This window comes from Mauremys reevesii, linkage group 2 (assembly GCF_016161935.1).
Source record: "Mauremys reevesii isolate NIE-2019 linkage group 2, ASM1616193v1, whole genome shotgun sequence".
In the NCBI taxonomy this organism is placed as follows: Eukaryota; Metazoa; Chordata; order Testudines; family Geoemydidae; genus Mauremys; species Mauremys reevesii.
In genome coordinates, this window is record NC_052624.1 from 14,404,852 (window position 1) to 14,419,402 (window position 14,551).

General features: G+C 40.3%; 1 protein-coding gene across 1 annotated transcript in view; it reads left to right on the forward strand.

Moving 5' to 3' along the window:
- The window catches only part of LOC120397007 (sodium channel protein type 5 subunit alpha-like), a 325,327-nt gene that overhangs the window by 62,061 nt on the left and 248,715 nt on the right, over positions 1-14,551 (forward strand). The window contains exons 4-5 of the mRNA XM_039522350.1: positions 9,789-9,878; positions 14,171-14,299. Coding sequence (XP_039378284.1) covers positions 9,789-9,878; positions 14,171-14,299 — 219 coding nt within the window. The remainder of the gene's footprint in view (positions 1-9,788; positions 9,879-14,170; positions 14,300-14,551) is intronic.

The window sequence follows — 14,551 nt, forward strand, 5'->3', positions numbered from 1 at the left end:
TAGTCACTCTAGCTCTTCAGATCTACTGTATCCTTTTTAATACTTACCCCTTCCCTTCAGTTCAGTGGGTTGCTTGAATTGTTAGGCCCTGGCCTGGCATTTGTGTTGATGGTTCTGGCATTTGGTCTAGGGAATCTCAGCACTTTGGCAGTCAGCTGAAGTGGTCTTGGCTCCCATTCTTGGTGACAGGTGCCTACCTTTGATACTTTCTCCAGGTGATTTCAAATTGATATATGCAGAGAGAGAGATTGGTTTGCATTTTGGGTTCTGCCCGTGACAGTAAAAGGGTGGGGAAGGTGAGAAGTGAAGTTTGAGTTCAAATCAAGAGCTCAAGGACTGAGAAGATTGGCCTGGGGTTTTTGTTTGGGACAATCAGTAGTTCTAACTTGCCAAAGAATAGTGGGGACTAGAGCAAAATGGCAGTCCAATAAAATTTGGATTAATAATAAAACAAAGTTTCTTAGACTCTCAAATTTGGATGCCTAAAGTTAGCTACCTGTTCTTCATCCATGTTTAAGGCACCTAAATAAAAACAGCCTAGTCTTCAAAGGTGCTGAGCACTTGACTTCAATGCCAGTTGCTCATGGTCAGTGCTTTTGAAAATCAGGTTGCTTTCCTTAAGGAGCCAAAATATGGATACAGATGCCTAACTTTATGCATCCAAGTTTTAAAAAGTTGGCATAAATTCCATAAGGTGGTGAACTGTTTTAGCTCATCCCATCAGAGTCTCTAATCCCTGTGATGTGCACCAGTAGTTATCAAGTACCTTAAACAGATCTCTTTACTGTATTGTGCATGTCTCTTTCTGCTTATTTCTATTGGTATATCTTGGGAAAGACCAGGAGTGTCAGGTGAAACATGAGTCAACCAGGCAATTTTTCAGACGTGGAGATCTTTCTGAGTATCACACCCTGGGATATTTCATTGGGGACGAGCACTGCTCAACACCTTTTGTGATTCTGAAAGTGTAAAAACATGTTCTGGAATGAATAAATTATAGGAGTCAGAGTAAGTAACAATTGTAGGGCTAGCAGATGGATACTTAACAACAGATGGTATCACTGATCTGAATAGACCTGATCTTTTTTAATTCTCAAAACTAAGCAGGTTTGGGCCTGGTTAGTAGTTGATGGTTAACTGCTTGATGATACCTTGTGTTCTAAGGTTGTTACTTTTTTATATTAGCAAGGTCTCTCTCTGTAAACATTCTTTGTTTATTAAACGATATGGAGGAGATTGGGCAGAACTATATTTAGAGCTGGAATGTGAAATGAGAATTCTTGGCTATTTAACACTGAAATCATAGAAATGTAGGGTTGGAAGGGACCTTGAGAGGTCATCAAGTCTAGCCCCCTACACTGAGGTAGACCCAGTAAATCTAGATCATTCCTAACAGCTGTCTGTCTAATCTGTTCTTAAAAACCTACAATGACTTGAATTCCTTTGGAAACATGTTCCAGAACTTAGCTACCATTATAGTTGGAAAGTTTTCCCTAATATCTAACCTAAATCTCCCTTGCTGCAGATTGAGCCCATTACTACTTGTTGTACCTTTAGTGGACATGGAGAAGTATTGATTTCTGTCCTCTTTATAACAGCCCTTAACATATCTGAAAACTTAAGTGTCTTTTCTCAAGACCAAATATGCTCAGATTTTTAACCTTTCCTCATCGGTCAGGTTTGCTAAACCTTTTATAATATTTGTTGCTTTTCTCTGGACTCCCTCCAATTTGTCCACATCTTTCCTAAAGTGTAACACACAGAAATGGACACAGTACTCCAGCTGAGACCTCATCAGTGCAGAGTAGAACAGGACAGTTAACTCGTATGTCTTACGCACAATAATTCTGTTAATGCACCCCAGTTTTGCAGCTTTTTCACAACAGCATCATATTGATGGTTCTTATTAAATCTGTTATCCATTAAAACCCAGATCATTTTCAGCAGTGCTACCACCGGTCCTAGCCAATTTTGCAGTTGTGCATTTGATTTTTCCTTCCTAAGTGCAAAGCACTACACTTACCTTCACTAAATTTCCTCCTTTTGATTTCAGACCAATTCTCCAATTTTTCTGTGTTTGTTTTGAATTCTAATCCTGTCCTCCAAAGTGCTTGCAACCCCTCCCATGTTGGCGTTATCTGCAAATTTTCAGTGTTCATATTGTGAATAATTTATGAAGACACGGTCATCTTAACTGTACATTAATTGTTTTCCTGGGGAATATATCTTTACTTCAAGCACCAGCCAACAATAAGTATGACTAAGGGACTGGTTCCGCATGAACATATACTTGGCTTCTGTTCTACATACCTTCACACAAGCTAATTTTAAGGGACTTGAGTGGAAGTCAGCAAACTTTTGTTTAATTTGGCCTTTTGGTATAGAGAGTTGTATCCTACTTTCTGTTTTAGTAACTGTTTGTCTGTGATATGCCTTTGACTCAGTGGAAGCAGGAGCAGCCCCTAAGGCCAGGTTTTCAAAAGAGTTCAGCACCCAACAGCTCCCATTTGGGCACCTGAATGGAGTGGCCAGATTTTCAGATGTGCTCAGCATGCAGCTCAAGCACTTTTGAAATTCTTGCCCCTTCAGTTTGGGGCCGAAGTGGGAATTAGAGCTCTTTTGAAAACCTGGCCTCAATTGCGAGGACTGAACACACTTGAATCTCTGGCCTTCGTTACCCTACTAATTTCACACACCCTACTGATATCAGATGCTATACTCATCCTTTTCTTCTCATGACTACAAGATATTCCCATCCCAGCTGAAGTCATTATTTAATTGTCAGCTAATATTTTTAAACTCTCATTAAACAAATTTTATTCTGTAAAAACAGCCCCGACAGTGGTACCACATAATATTCTTCCAAAGCTAAATATTGCAACCGAGTCCCATCTCTCTGAGTGTCCACATTTCCAGGACCTGACTGGTGGAATTCTCCAAGCTTTACAGTTGTAAATCTCTTAAACCATCTTGGCAGTAGGTGGTACGTACCCAACTCTGCTGAGGTGGATGTAGCAGCTCCTAAAACCTCTACATTCAGTTCCTTTCTCACTGCTGACAGAAAGCATCTCAAACTGCTGCTTCCTTTTGTCATTACATACAGATGTGCCTGTTGTCTTACAGCTTTCTGTAGGGTCCATGGCCCAGTTGATTCAAGTTTTTTTTTTTCAAGCTAAGATTTCATCAGACTTTCTTCCTTTCATCTCTCCCACCTGCCTCTGTGAGTAAATCCTGAAACAAAGACAAGTGTTTTGTTTCTTCAGATAGGACTTGTAACAGAGTTCTGTTGCCTTTGAAGCACTCAGCTCCTCCACCCAGGTTGGAGGTTGAAGCTTTACAATGCTTGAAACATCAGCATGTATCCCTGACACAGCATGTATTAGGTGCAGGTTGCTAAGGCAAGCACTGCCTCAAAGGACCTGGAGCAGGTATCGACCTCTAATGTGCCAAGGCAATTATCACTAAGATTACTGACAGCATCTCAAGTCTCAGGCCAAATGCCCAGTCAAAGCTTCAGGAACATAGATCAGCACTGCCTCTGGAGTAAAGTCATTCCCTCTTTCTATGTGAAGTTGCAAGAATACCCTTTGACTCTACACTATTATTACTCTTTTTTTCTATTTATATTATCATAATGCCTAGGGACGCAACCATATGGCAGGATCCCATTGTGCTAGGCACTGTACAAACACCAAACAAAAAGACATCCCTGCCCCCAAGGAGCTTACAAGCTAAGCACAAGACAAGCGACAAACACTTCCTCTATCCTTGACTTCTGCCCTTTGTTTTCCCAATTTTCTGGCTACTCCATTTCTGGCAGCATTGGGGTTGATGGGCCAGATCCTGAGTTCCAACCACAGTTTGATTTCTTATAACCTTAATTCAGCTCCCTTGTTCATATGCATCATGAAATAGTCTAAATTACAAAATCACATACTATTTTGTCCACAGCTCCTCTTACTCATTCTCAATTATCAGCAGTGTTCATAGATCCTTATTTCTGTTTCCACATTCCTTTTTCTACAATCTCCCAGACTCTTCTGACTTTCTTTTGACTGTCCTGGCTCTAGCACTCCAAGCTGGTGTCCTATTCTGCTCCTTAGGCCATCCTATTATTATTATTATTATTATTTTATTTTATTTATTTATTTTATTATTTATTATTTGTATCATGGTAGCATTTAAGAGCCTATGTCATGGGTCAGGACCCTATTGTGGTAGGTACTCTACAAACAGAACAAAAAAAAGATTCTCTGATGACCTTACAATGTAAGTATATGGTCTCCTGGCTGTCTCTGTCTTTGATCTCTACATTTTGATATTTTCCTACTATGTCTCTGCTCCATTTTAATATTGCATTGGCATTCCATGACCTCTCTGTGCTTCTGTGTCTCAACTTCACCATCCTCTGTAGTTAAGGTTCATTTAAAGAACTGTCCAAAGGCTTTCAGATTTTTGCTTCCAAGTGGGTGGTTTGTTGATGCAGGTGAAGTTTCATGCAAGTCACTGCACTTTATCATCATGTAGCATATGAATTAGAAAGATACCAAACTCAGATTAGTTTAAGGGGCTGTCTACAAAGTCTAGTCTACTTATAACATACCAAAGTACACACTATCGATATTTCTTGAATGTATGGACAGTGCCTAGGTCACATATAGGTTGATCTTCAAGTTAAAATAAAAACTGGTATAAAATCAAATATTCTAACAATATTTTATATTTGAATATTTATTTTTTTAATGAATAGGACAAAAATCTCACTGCCAATAAAGTGAAATGCCACCTAAGCACCTCCCTTGTCAATGTGGAAACCTCAGTTTGTTGGATGAACTGGCCTTCAAGCTGCCTTGTGCTGCCAGAGTGGGACCCTGAATGTGACCCCCCCACCCCACCAAGTGGTTAAATTATTTTCATTGGTCCCAAGAGCACTGCACTATGCAATATTTTAAAGCAGAAGCTAATCCAAGACCCTTATGAACAGCTCTGCTTTTGCCTTTCCCTGCAAACCCTCCTCCTCCTACACAATTCCATTATTACATGCTTTTTTTGTGTAACTTCATATGCCCAAAAATCTCCAATATTCTGTGAGAGGTTTGTTTCAATCTTGTCTTTTTGATAATGTCCATAGTATAGCCTTTCCCTTGTGTGGTATTGGAAAAAGGAAATTCTTAATGGATGTTCTCATGTAAGTTAGCTTTGGTTATCATAGATTAAAGAAGTAACTTTAAAGGCAAAAATTAATGTTGAAATACCCTGTGTCCAGTAAGTCTGAGGCGATGTTATAGTGGTTGTTGTATGGGCCATCTAAGAAAGACTCCTGTGTAAGGTTGGGGGGAAAACAATGATTTGCCAGGGTGAACTGTGAGGAAAGCCAGAAAAACTGAGCTGCAGTCCAGGACATGGACAAGTGTTATCTGTTTTGGTTGTAGAGAAGTGGGCCATATATAAAGGCATTGTCCTCAGAGGAAATGTGCTTACTGCAGGAAGAGATGCAGGAACCTGAGGAAGCAATGGAAGAAAGGCGTGTAGAATGATACGAGTGCATATGTGTAGAATGATACGAGTGCATACCCACGAGACAAGTGAACCAGGGGTGGTGCTGATGACAAAGTGTACAGCCATTCAAGAGAGCCACATGGAATAAGGCAAGAGAGATGAGGGTGGGGGAATTACAGAGGTTGACACAAGTCATATTGAGATTACTGTGAAGATGGATGCCATGGTTAGGGAAGTATCAGAGGGGTAGCTGTGTTAGTCTGGATCTGTAAAAGCAGCAAAGAATCCTGTGACACCTTATAGACTAACAGACGTTTTGCAGCATGAGCTTTTGTGGGTGAATACCCACTTCGTTGGATAATTAGTAATCACACCTGAGCGTGGTAGGGTGAGTTAATTTAAATAATTGACCCCAGCAGCAGAGAATCAGGAAGGGCTGCTTAAATAGAGCTGGGAACACCATCTTGGGGAGGGACCAGAGAGCAGGCAGACTGCGGTAGAAGGCCATGAGAAAGGGTCTGTAAAAAGACCCATAGAGATTAGTTTAGGCTCCTGTGGGGGAACTGTGGAATAGGGCCTACCAGCAGCAGGGAGATCCCTAAGGCAGAGGTTCTCAAACTGTGGCAAGTGGACCACCAGTGGTCCATAAGCTCCATTCAGGTGGTCCGTGGGTAGTTCCCTCTAAGATGTGCACCTGGGCTTCCGCGTACAAGAGAATGAAGGGCCACCCACCTAATTAGTGAAACCACGCTGGTAAATTATTATTAAGGTTTTTTTTATATAGCGCTTTATCCAAAGTGCTTTACAATAGTTAGCTAATGGTACAAACAATATTTGGAAAGATCATTAAGTGGTCCACTGAGACCCTCAGCAATTTTCAAGTGGTCTGTGGGAAAAAAAAAAGTTTGAGAACTACTGCCCTAAGGGAAGATGCCAGAGTCCCTGGGAAAGGGAGGCAGTGAGGGAATCAGATGGGGGAGGAAGCAAGATAAGAGAAGCTCTGCAGGGGTCAGGAGAAGGGGCCAAGAAGTAGAGGACTTCAGTAGAGCCTGAGAGGGGCAGAAGCAGTATTCGTTTGGGTATTTGGGGCTTTTGGGGCTTTTCCCTTCTGCATTTGAGTCAGGGGACTTTCTGCTCCACACTGACGGGGTGCCAGTAACGTAATCAATAACAGCACAGGAGAGAGAGTCTCCCTGCTCTAAATTCTGGTGCCCAGCCCCACCTTGGCCTGGAGCATCCAGAAGCAGCGCTTACAGAGAAAGTCCAATTTTGCCCCTCTGGCCCTGGGATGGTATATGCTCCATCATTCTTTGGGGGTAGTGCATGTAGAGTCTGGTTACATGTAGGAGCTGTGAGGGGATGGAGCATGCTAAGTCACTCTGTGGGGACTGTGAATGCACTGTCTGGTCGGCACATGGGTCAGTGAGAGGACTGAGCAGGCTCACTGGGGACAGAATCTGTGGAGATTTTAGCTGCTAATATCCAGTCTGTACTAAGCATGTGAGAAGTGTGATTTTTTTTTCCCCAAAGGCTTATAACTTGGTCAAATTGGGGCAGATTTTCACTGAGATGGAAAAAGACAGATACCATGAAACACTTCAGCTCAGATGGTTAAAATTTGGCACAGTTGTAAGCAACCGCAAACAGGCTTTTACAATGGCAACCTTAATAAAAGGCAATGCTACCAGCCCCAACTTTTCATACATCATAATGTTTAAGGCCAGAAGAGACCATTAAATCATCTTGTCTGACCTGTATATCCCAGACCGTCACATTTCCCCCCGTTACCCTGTGTTGAATCCAATAACTTGTGTTTGACTAAAGCATATTTTCTAGAAAAGCATCCAATCTTCATTTTTAAGACATTACGGGATGAAGAATCTATTACATCTCTTGGTAGTTTGTTCCAATGATTTATCATCCTCACTGTTCAAAATTAGTGCCTAATTTCTACTTTGAATTGGTCTGGCTTCAGCGTTGGTTCTTGTTATGCCTTAATGAGCCCTTTTCTGTAACAGACCTTCACCAGTATCCTTTCTGGGCTTTCTCAGTTAGCACATTGATGAAGGTGCATTCAAGATCCTACTCTTATGAACAATCAGTAACTCTAAAACAGGGAATGGTGTCTTTAATATATAGTGGCAACCCCTCACCCTCAATTTTTACCCATTGTATCCTCCTTTAACAGGTTATAACAAGTGATTTTAACATTCCAATCATCTCAGCAGGTTTCCATAATGCCAATTATGTAGCTCCTCTTGCTTTTTACTCAGACTCCTAGTAGTAGTACATAAACTACTGAAAAATATCTTCTTTTCATGTTCATCATCACATTGGTTCAATTTGTTTGAGACATACTGAGTTTTAGTTTGTACCAGAGCTGCTGCCTTAGCACCTTCCCCTGTGGTGTTAATTTAATGCCCTCTTGACTGCTCCAGCTAGTCTCAAACCAAGAAGATTAGCACCCCCAACCCCTTACCTCTAATAAAGGCATCCCTGGAATATTGCTTGATTCAGTTTCTTACTCAGTACGGCTACATGGCTATATAAGGCTATATGATATATTTTGGGGCCGAAACAGAGTGATTGCAAATCTTTCCTTGTTTAGGCTTAAACTGAAGATTTTGCTTGTTTGAAAAAGCCTGAAAATCGCTTGCTGTCCATTTTTTTTCATAGAATTTTCACTGTAGTTGAAAAGTAATCCACAATTTTCTAGGTGACGCTCAGTCTTTTTGTACCTGAAAATATTTAATAACCTAAGCAAGTTACTTGATAGACACAACCGTTACACTCCAATCTAAGCCTGAATTAAGAAAATGAGGCAGGCTCCCAGATACCCTTTTTCAGTCACGCATCATGAGCCATAGGTCCCTGCAGTGGAAAATGTGTTTGGGTGAGTATTCCCTTTGAGTTCAATTACTGGTTTCTAAGTTTGCACATGGGAATACATGGAGTGGTTACTACCTATTTGATCTTGCTATTGCGTATGCAGTAGATCAGAAAACATTCCATTCTGTATTCAGCAGAGATTGTAATTCCACAAAAGGATGATTTTCATGTAGCTTAGACACAAACATTTCAGACATACCCTCAAAACTCATGTGAGATTGCTATTCTATAACATAAAATGATCACAGAACTATGATAAGGGGGAGGTGAAAATGTGTGTATCTTTTCTCAATTAACAAAGGAAATTCTCATTCCAATTCTCTTTTCTCTTATGTGTATCCCAGGATATCGACAAAATGCCAGGTCATTTTCCTATGCCTTCTGTGCTTCCCACTTATGGATAATATCAGTAAAATGTGAACCTTTATAAACAAATGAGAATCCCATTATACTTAGTACTTTTCACAGCATACAGCTTTTGTTTTAAAGAAATTGATTCAGGAAACCCAATTTTCAAACTTGAGAACTCAATTTAGGATGTCTAATTCCATATTTGGGGTCTCAAATCAGCATCTAGGTGAGTAGAATGCATATTTGAGAGTCTGAATGTTGCTCTTCATTTCCTAATAGAATATTTGGTGCCCTAACTGAGGCAACAATATTTATAAATTGGGCCTGTACATGTGCAAAATTACAGTACTGCCATGCAGCTACTAGCCTTTAGTACCCTTCCACACCCAGGGCATGACTCAAAGCCCATTGGAGTGAATGAAAAGACGTGATCTAGAGTTTGCCCCATTGCCAAGTAAGTTCAGATGACCTAATACTAATAGAGCGGGAAGGTGGCAGCTTTGAGGGAGGGTATCAAGAGCCTGAAGATGAATACATGGTTTTCAGACAGTTTTCCTACACAGTCTCTCCCTGTATATTATTGTCTACTGATAGTTTCTTCTTTGTTTCAGGGTGCAGCATAAAGTACTGAGACAGAATTAGCAGACGAGTGGTTTCCCTTTTATAGTTTAAAATGCATAAATGCTCCTCTCATACTGAGGTTCACACCTAAGCACACTGTCACAAAATCCAAACCTTCACATGATTATATGTTTTGGGTGTTGTATTCATTGAATGCTGCACAATCGCTGCATCCATTTTATATTCAAAATATGCATAAAAGATGTAGGTAATGAAATAAAGCAGGATAGAGCCCAAAGATTTTACTGTGATTAGGTGTCCAGGTATTCCTTCATATATAATAGCACACAACTTCTATGTGTTAATGTTTACGCATGCTACAAAATATGAATGAGTCATCAGATCAAATGTGCAGTGCTTGAAAAAATTAGGGACCTTTTCTGAGGTCTTTTTACACAGTCACGTTTTTCCTTAACTCGTATATTTACATTGTTCAGTATGTTTATTATGTGCACTATTTTAACCAACTGTGTGTTCATGGCACAATCGGAGGTTCAATCATGGAATAAATATGTTGAGTAAGTATCTCTGCAGCTCGGTATAGGCCCTACCTTTAGCTCTTCTATACTCTTTCATTGTAGTCTTCTCATTTTGTGTGCTGTTATCTAATTTTTTCCATTAATACTGACTTCTATGCAATATTTGTCCTGACAAAATGTTTTGCCAGGTATTTCTCGCCTCTGAAAACTCCCTTAGAAAGTAAGTTAACAATTTTCAGTCTACCAAACTCATACTTTTTGCTAAATGCACCTGCTATGCTACATCTGAATGGAATCATGTTATGATTAGAGCTCCATTTGAAATTGGCCTGCCTTCCTGAGTTTCCATGTAAGGGATTCAGAAGCTGGATACAGTGGAATATGTTACTGGACTTCTAATTGAATGATTTCAGAAAATACTTACAGAACATACTTAGTTCAAACCTAAAGGCATAATCCAAAGCCCGTTGACATCAATGCAGTCTTCTACTGATATCAGTTGGGCTTTGGACCAAGGCCATAATGAAAAGAGCTATGGTACATACAAATAATTTCTAGATATATTTTATGAGAAACCACCAAACCTTTGGAATTCTCTGTGGGGTTGTCTGAATTTCTCAGATGGTCAGAGCTCTCAGAAAACCCTCAGAGCTTTCACTGACCGTTTCCTGTTCTGTTTGTTTTTTTTTTTTAAAGCTAGCTTTAAAGTTAAGTCTGGTAAGTTTGCATTTCTGTAAGTTGTTTCAAAATGTTCCTTGTGGAAATAGATACCAGATGCACAAGCTAATCAACATATAGTACATTAAACAATTACTTTGGCTCATTGAACCAATCAGAACAGACTTTTTATTTTTGTCTGACATATGATAAACACAGCCATCTGCTGTTCTCTAGCCTGGTGGCTGGTCTAGTCAGGGCCTTAGGGAGAGACAGCAAAGTGCACTTCTTTTCTTTAGGCTTCCCAAGATCATGCAAGGCACATCTTCTAGAAAAAGAATTGCTTCCAGAAATTACTAACTTTAAGCCAGCTCTGAACCTAATAGCTGATTTGATCATCATAATATCCTAATATCAGGATGCATCATGTATTTCAGTATGATTATACTACCTTACAGCTATGTCTGTGGCTTTCTTCCACACCCCTTCCCACAATGTTGTCTTTTTCCTGTTGGAAATTGTTACAAAGTACAGTACCCATCATGTATTTGACTGAAATATGGACATCATATGGATGCATGAGTCAGTCTACAGGTCTGTACTTTGGAATTTGAATGTTCTAGAGGGAAAAATTAAAGCACTAGACACTTCCTTCAGTGAGTAAAATGTAAATAATGTCTTCAGTGCACCAAATAGGCTGTGCAACAAATCATAGTCAAGAACAGAAGCATTCATTGATCATGCAGTATGGAATGAATCCTTCTCTTTTCTTTTCATAAAAAAAAATACCTCTCTGTCTTTCCTCCTCAAATTCAAAGCACAAACTCAAAGGTAGCTAATTTTGAAGACAAGAATGACCCGATGAACTTTAATTTAAGAATTATTTGTAAAATTAGACCAATAATACATTTTGAGAATCTAAAATCACTCTGTTTTGCCTTGTTGCCTCAGTGAGGATGCAGAACCCCACAATGAACAAGAGAGTGGTGCTCTGTACATATGTTATAAAGCACCACTTAAAAATAAGTGGTATAAACACTTACATTTTGAAAAAAAGAAATGGATTTAACTTGGCCCCAAAAGATCAGTTAGCAGAGTGGCTTCTGTTGTTATAGAAACTCTTGCATTGCTGAAGGACCTCCACATCCATTCAGAATTAGACGATGACTGTGAAATCAATTAAACCAGCTGACATGTTGAATAAAGGAAAGGTCTTTATCATTTTAACGAGCGTATGCACAGTGAAGTTATTTTTTAATTCTTTGTATATCTTTTCACATTTATTAATGAAAACATATGCTTAAAGAGCCCCTGTCAATTGTTTGGCCTGTATTTTGGATACCAGAAGCAGCACCAAATCTAGAAGCCATGAAGATCTCAGTAAAAGACGTACTGCCCCAGTGGGAGCTCTGAGAGGATTCCTCTCCCACAACTGCAGGGAGGCTCACAGAGACAGTGGGCCTGCTAGATCACACCATTAGAGGGGAGGGGTGCTGGAGCAATTTGTATAGTGGGGGTACTGAGAGCCATTGAATCAAAATGGAAACCACTTCAAACTTAGGGGTGTGGAAGCACCTGTAGTTCCAGCACGTATGTTATAGGGTGTCTCAAACACTCACGTAATGTCCAACTGAGCTCTGCTGGCTGGTATGGAGGGAGAACAGGGCTATTGACTCTTCAGTGGCTAGCACCTCCAGGGGCCCTGAGAGGGGCTTTAATTGTGTCCAGCTGCAGAACTAAGGGCACTAGTACAAGAAGACTTTGCATCCTGCCTCCCTCTTAGTGCACTCATGAAACAGCTGGGCACAATCTGGTCCTTATTTGCTACACCGCCTATTCTTGCAAAACACCAAACCAACCTGTGGTATTTGTGTGTTCATGCAATTTTATATGGTGATGTTTCCATTCTTTAGATTATGAGCACCGGGGTAAAATCTTGGCTCTATTGAAGTCACTGGCAAAGCTCCCATTGACTTTAATGGAACCAGGATTTCACCATGAGGGCCTGAGCTAACACCCATTAGTCAAGTCATGACTCCTGACTTCAGTGGATTTGGCATCAGGTGCTATGTGCCCACGTGTGAGCTGGCATTAATGGACCATGCACGTATTTAGTACACACAGACTAGACCAGACAGAGAATCAGCATTCTGGGGAATGAAAATTACACACAAACTGCTATTTCCAGTGAAGAGACCCATGTGGTAGCATATGAGTTGTGAGGCTTTTTCGTGCATGTGCCATTTTTTTTAAAATGGGGGCACACCTACAAAAATCAGAATGAGAATTCTGCCTGGTTATCAAATGCATCTTCACTTCATCAGAGGAGTTAAAAATAAGAGGCCAATGGGGGCAGGTGGTAGAGAGGGTTGTTGGTGATGTGTTTTTAAAGATTACTATTTATTATTATCTGAGGGGGGTGTTAACTTTGGGCATCTCTCTAACACTCACCAATGGAAAAAATGAGGCAGTCCAGTCTGAGATGGTTTGGTCACATAAAGCAGAGTCCTGACAACCAGGTGAGTAAAACAATCCAACAGATCAGAAGTGAAGGAAAAAGACACAGGCAGGCCCAGGATCCCATTGTGTTGAGGCACTGCATAAACACATAACGAAGAGATGGCCCCTGCCCTAAAGAACTTACAATCTAAGTTTTTCTACTGATGTTAGTAAAAATCCATTTCTTTTTTAAGTACTAGAGCTATATAATTTCAGTTCTTTATTAGAAATGGTCCTGAGGGGAAATCCCTAGACCTGACTAATCATAGGGTGAAACCCTGGCTCCACTGAAGTCTATGAGGCCAAGATTTCACCCATGAACTCTACTGGGTGAAATAGGATCCAGCTCTGAATCCCGTAGCTCAGGTCCCTGGCTACTGTCCATACAGAATGTGCTCAGTTTTGGTCCAACTATATTTATTGCAAAGGAAAACTCATGGAATACTTCTATCCATTTTGTCATTCACAGTGAAGAAGCTGTTGGTAGTACACAAATTACTGTGGTAAATAAAAACACACTGCTGCCCCCTTTTTAAATCCCAGCAGGTCCAAATCCTTACATATAATGCATATTTTCAGTTAGGGCATTACACTGCTATTTAATGCTTGTGACTGGTGTTATTTACCACAGACAGTGAAACATCAGGAACTTTGCAGTTGGGAATCTGTCTTTGTAATGCATTAGGTGAAGCTGAAACATTATTTCATCTATTGAACATTGATATGATCTGGATAGAAAGAGATGAGAGGTATGAATAGAATCACTTAAATATTCACTTAAATATGATCTATAACAAGGAATGCTACATAATCCATTCCTTTTCCATTGACTATTGCTGGCGTGCTTCAGAGTCCAGTAACGTAATGTTTCTAGATAGTTTTCATGCCTCACTCGGTGACTGCAGATTCATCAAGATACGCTGCAATGAAGCCTGCTTTCATTATAAGGCTGTCACATGTGCTTCCCCATTTCTCATATGTTCACCGGGTCCACACGTGAAGCAGCTCACGAAGGGCCTGATGCCACAACCATTACTCATATGAGTAATCCTATTGTAATGAGTAGGAATTTCTCATCTGAGTAGGATTGGGCCCAGAGTGAATAAGCTGAGTGTGCCTCAACTTCTCCATTAACTGCTAATGCTCTTGATTTTCTTGGACACTTTACTCCCCAGGTACACTTTCACTGGCATTTACACTTTTGAATCATTGATAAAAATACTGGCAAGAGGATTTTGTATGACAGAATTCACCTTCCTTCGGGATCCATGGAATTGGCTGGATTTCAGTGTCATTGTTATGGCGTAAGTAGCACTCCATTGTTCTTTTTCAAGAGCGTGACATGCAGTGTAACTACTTTTTACCTGTTCTTTTTAGTAACTGTTGTTCACCAATGTACCAGCACAATACTTCAGCTACAACAAATCTATATGGAATTGTTCCTGAGTGGTTCTAGAGCAGAGAACTTTTTCCTAGGTTCCAGTACAGATTTTGGCAGCTTGCTGGGTGATCTTGAGCAAGTTGTTTAACCTCTCTGTGCCTCAGTTTATCTATCT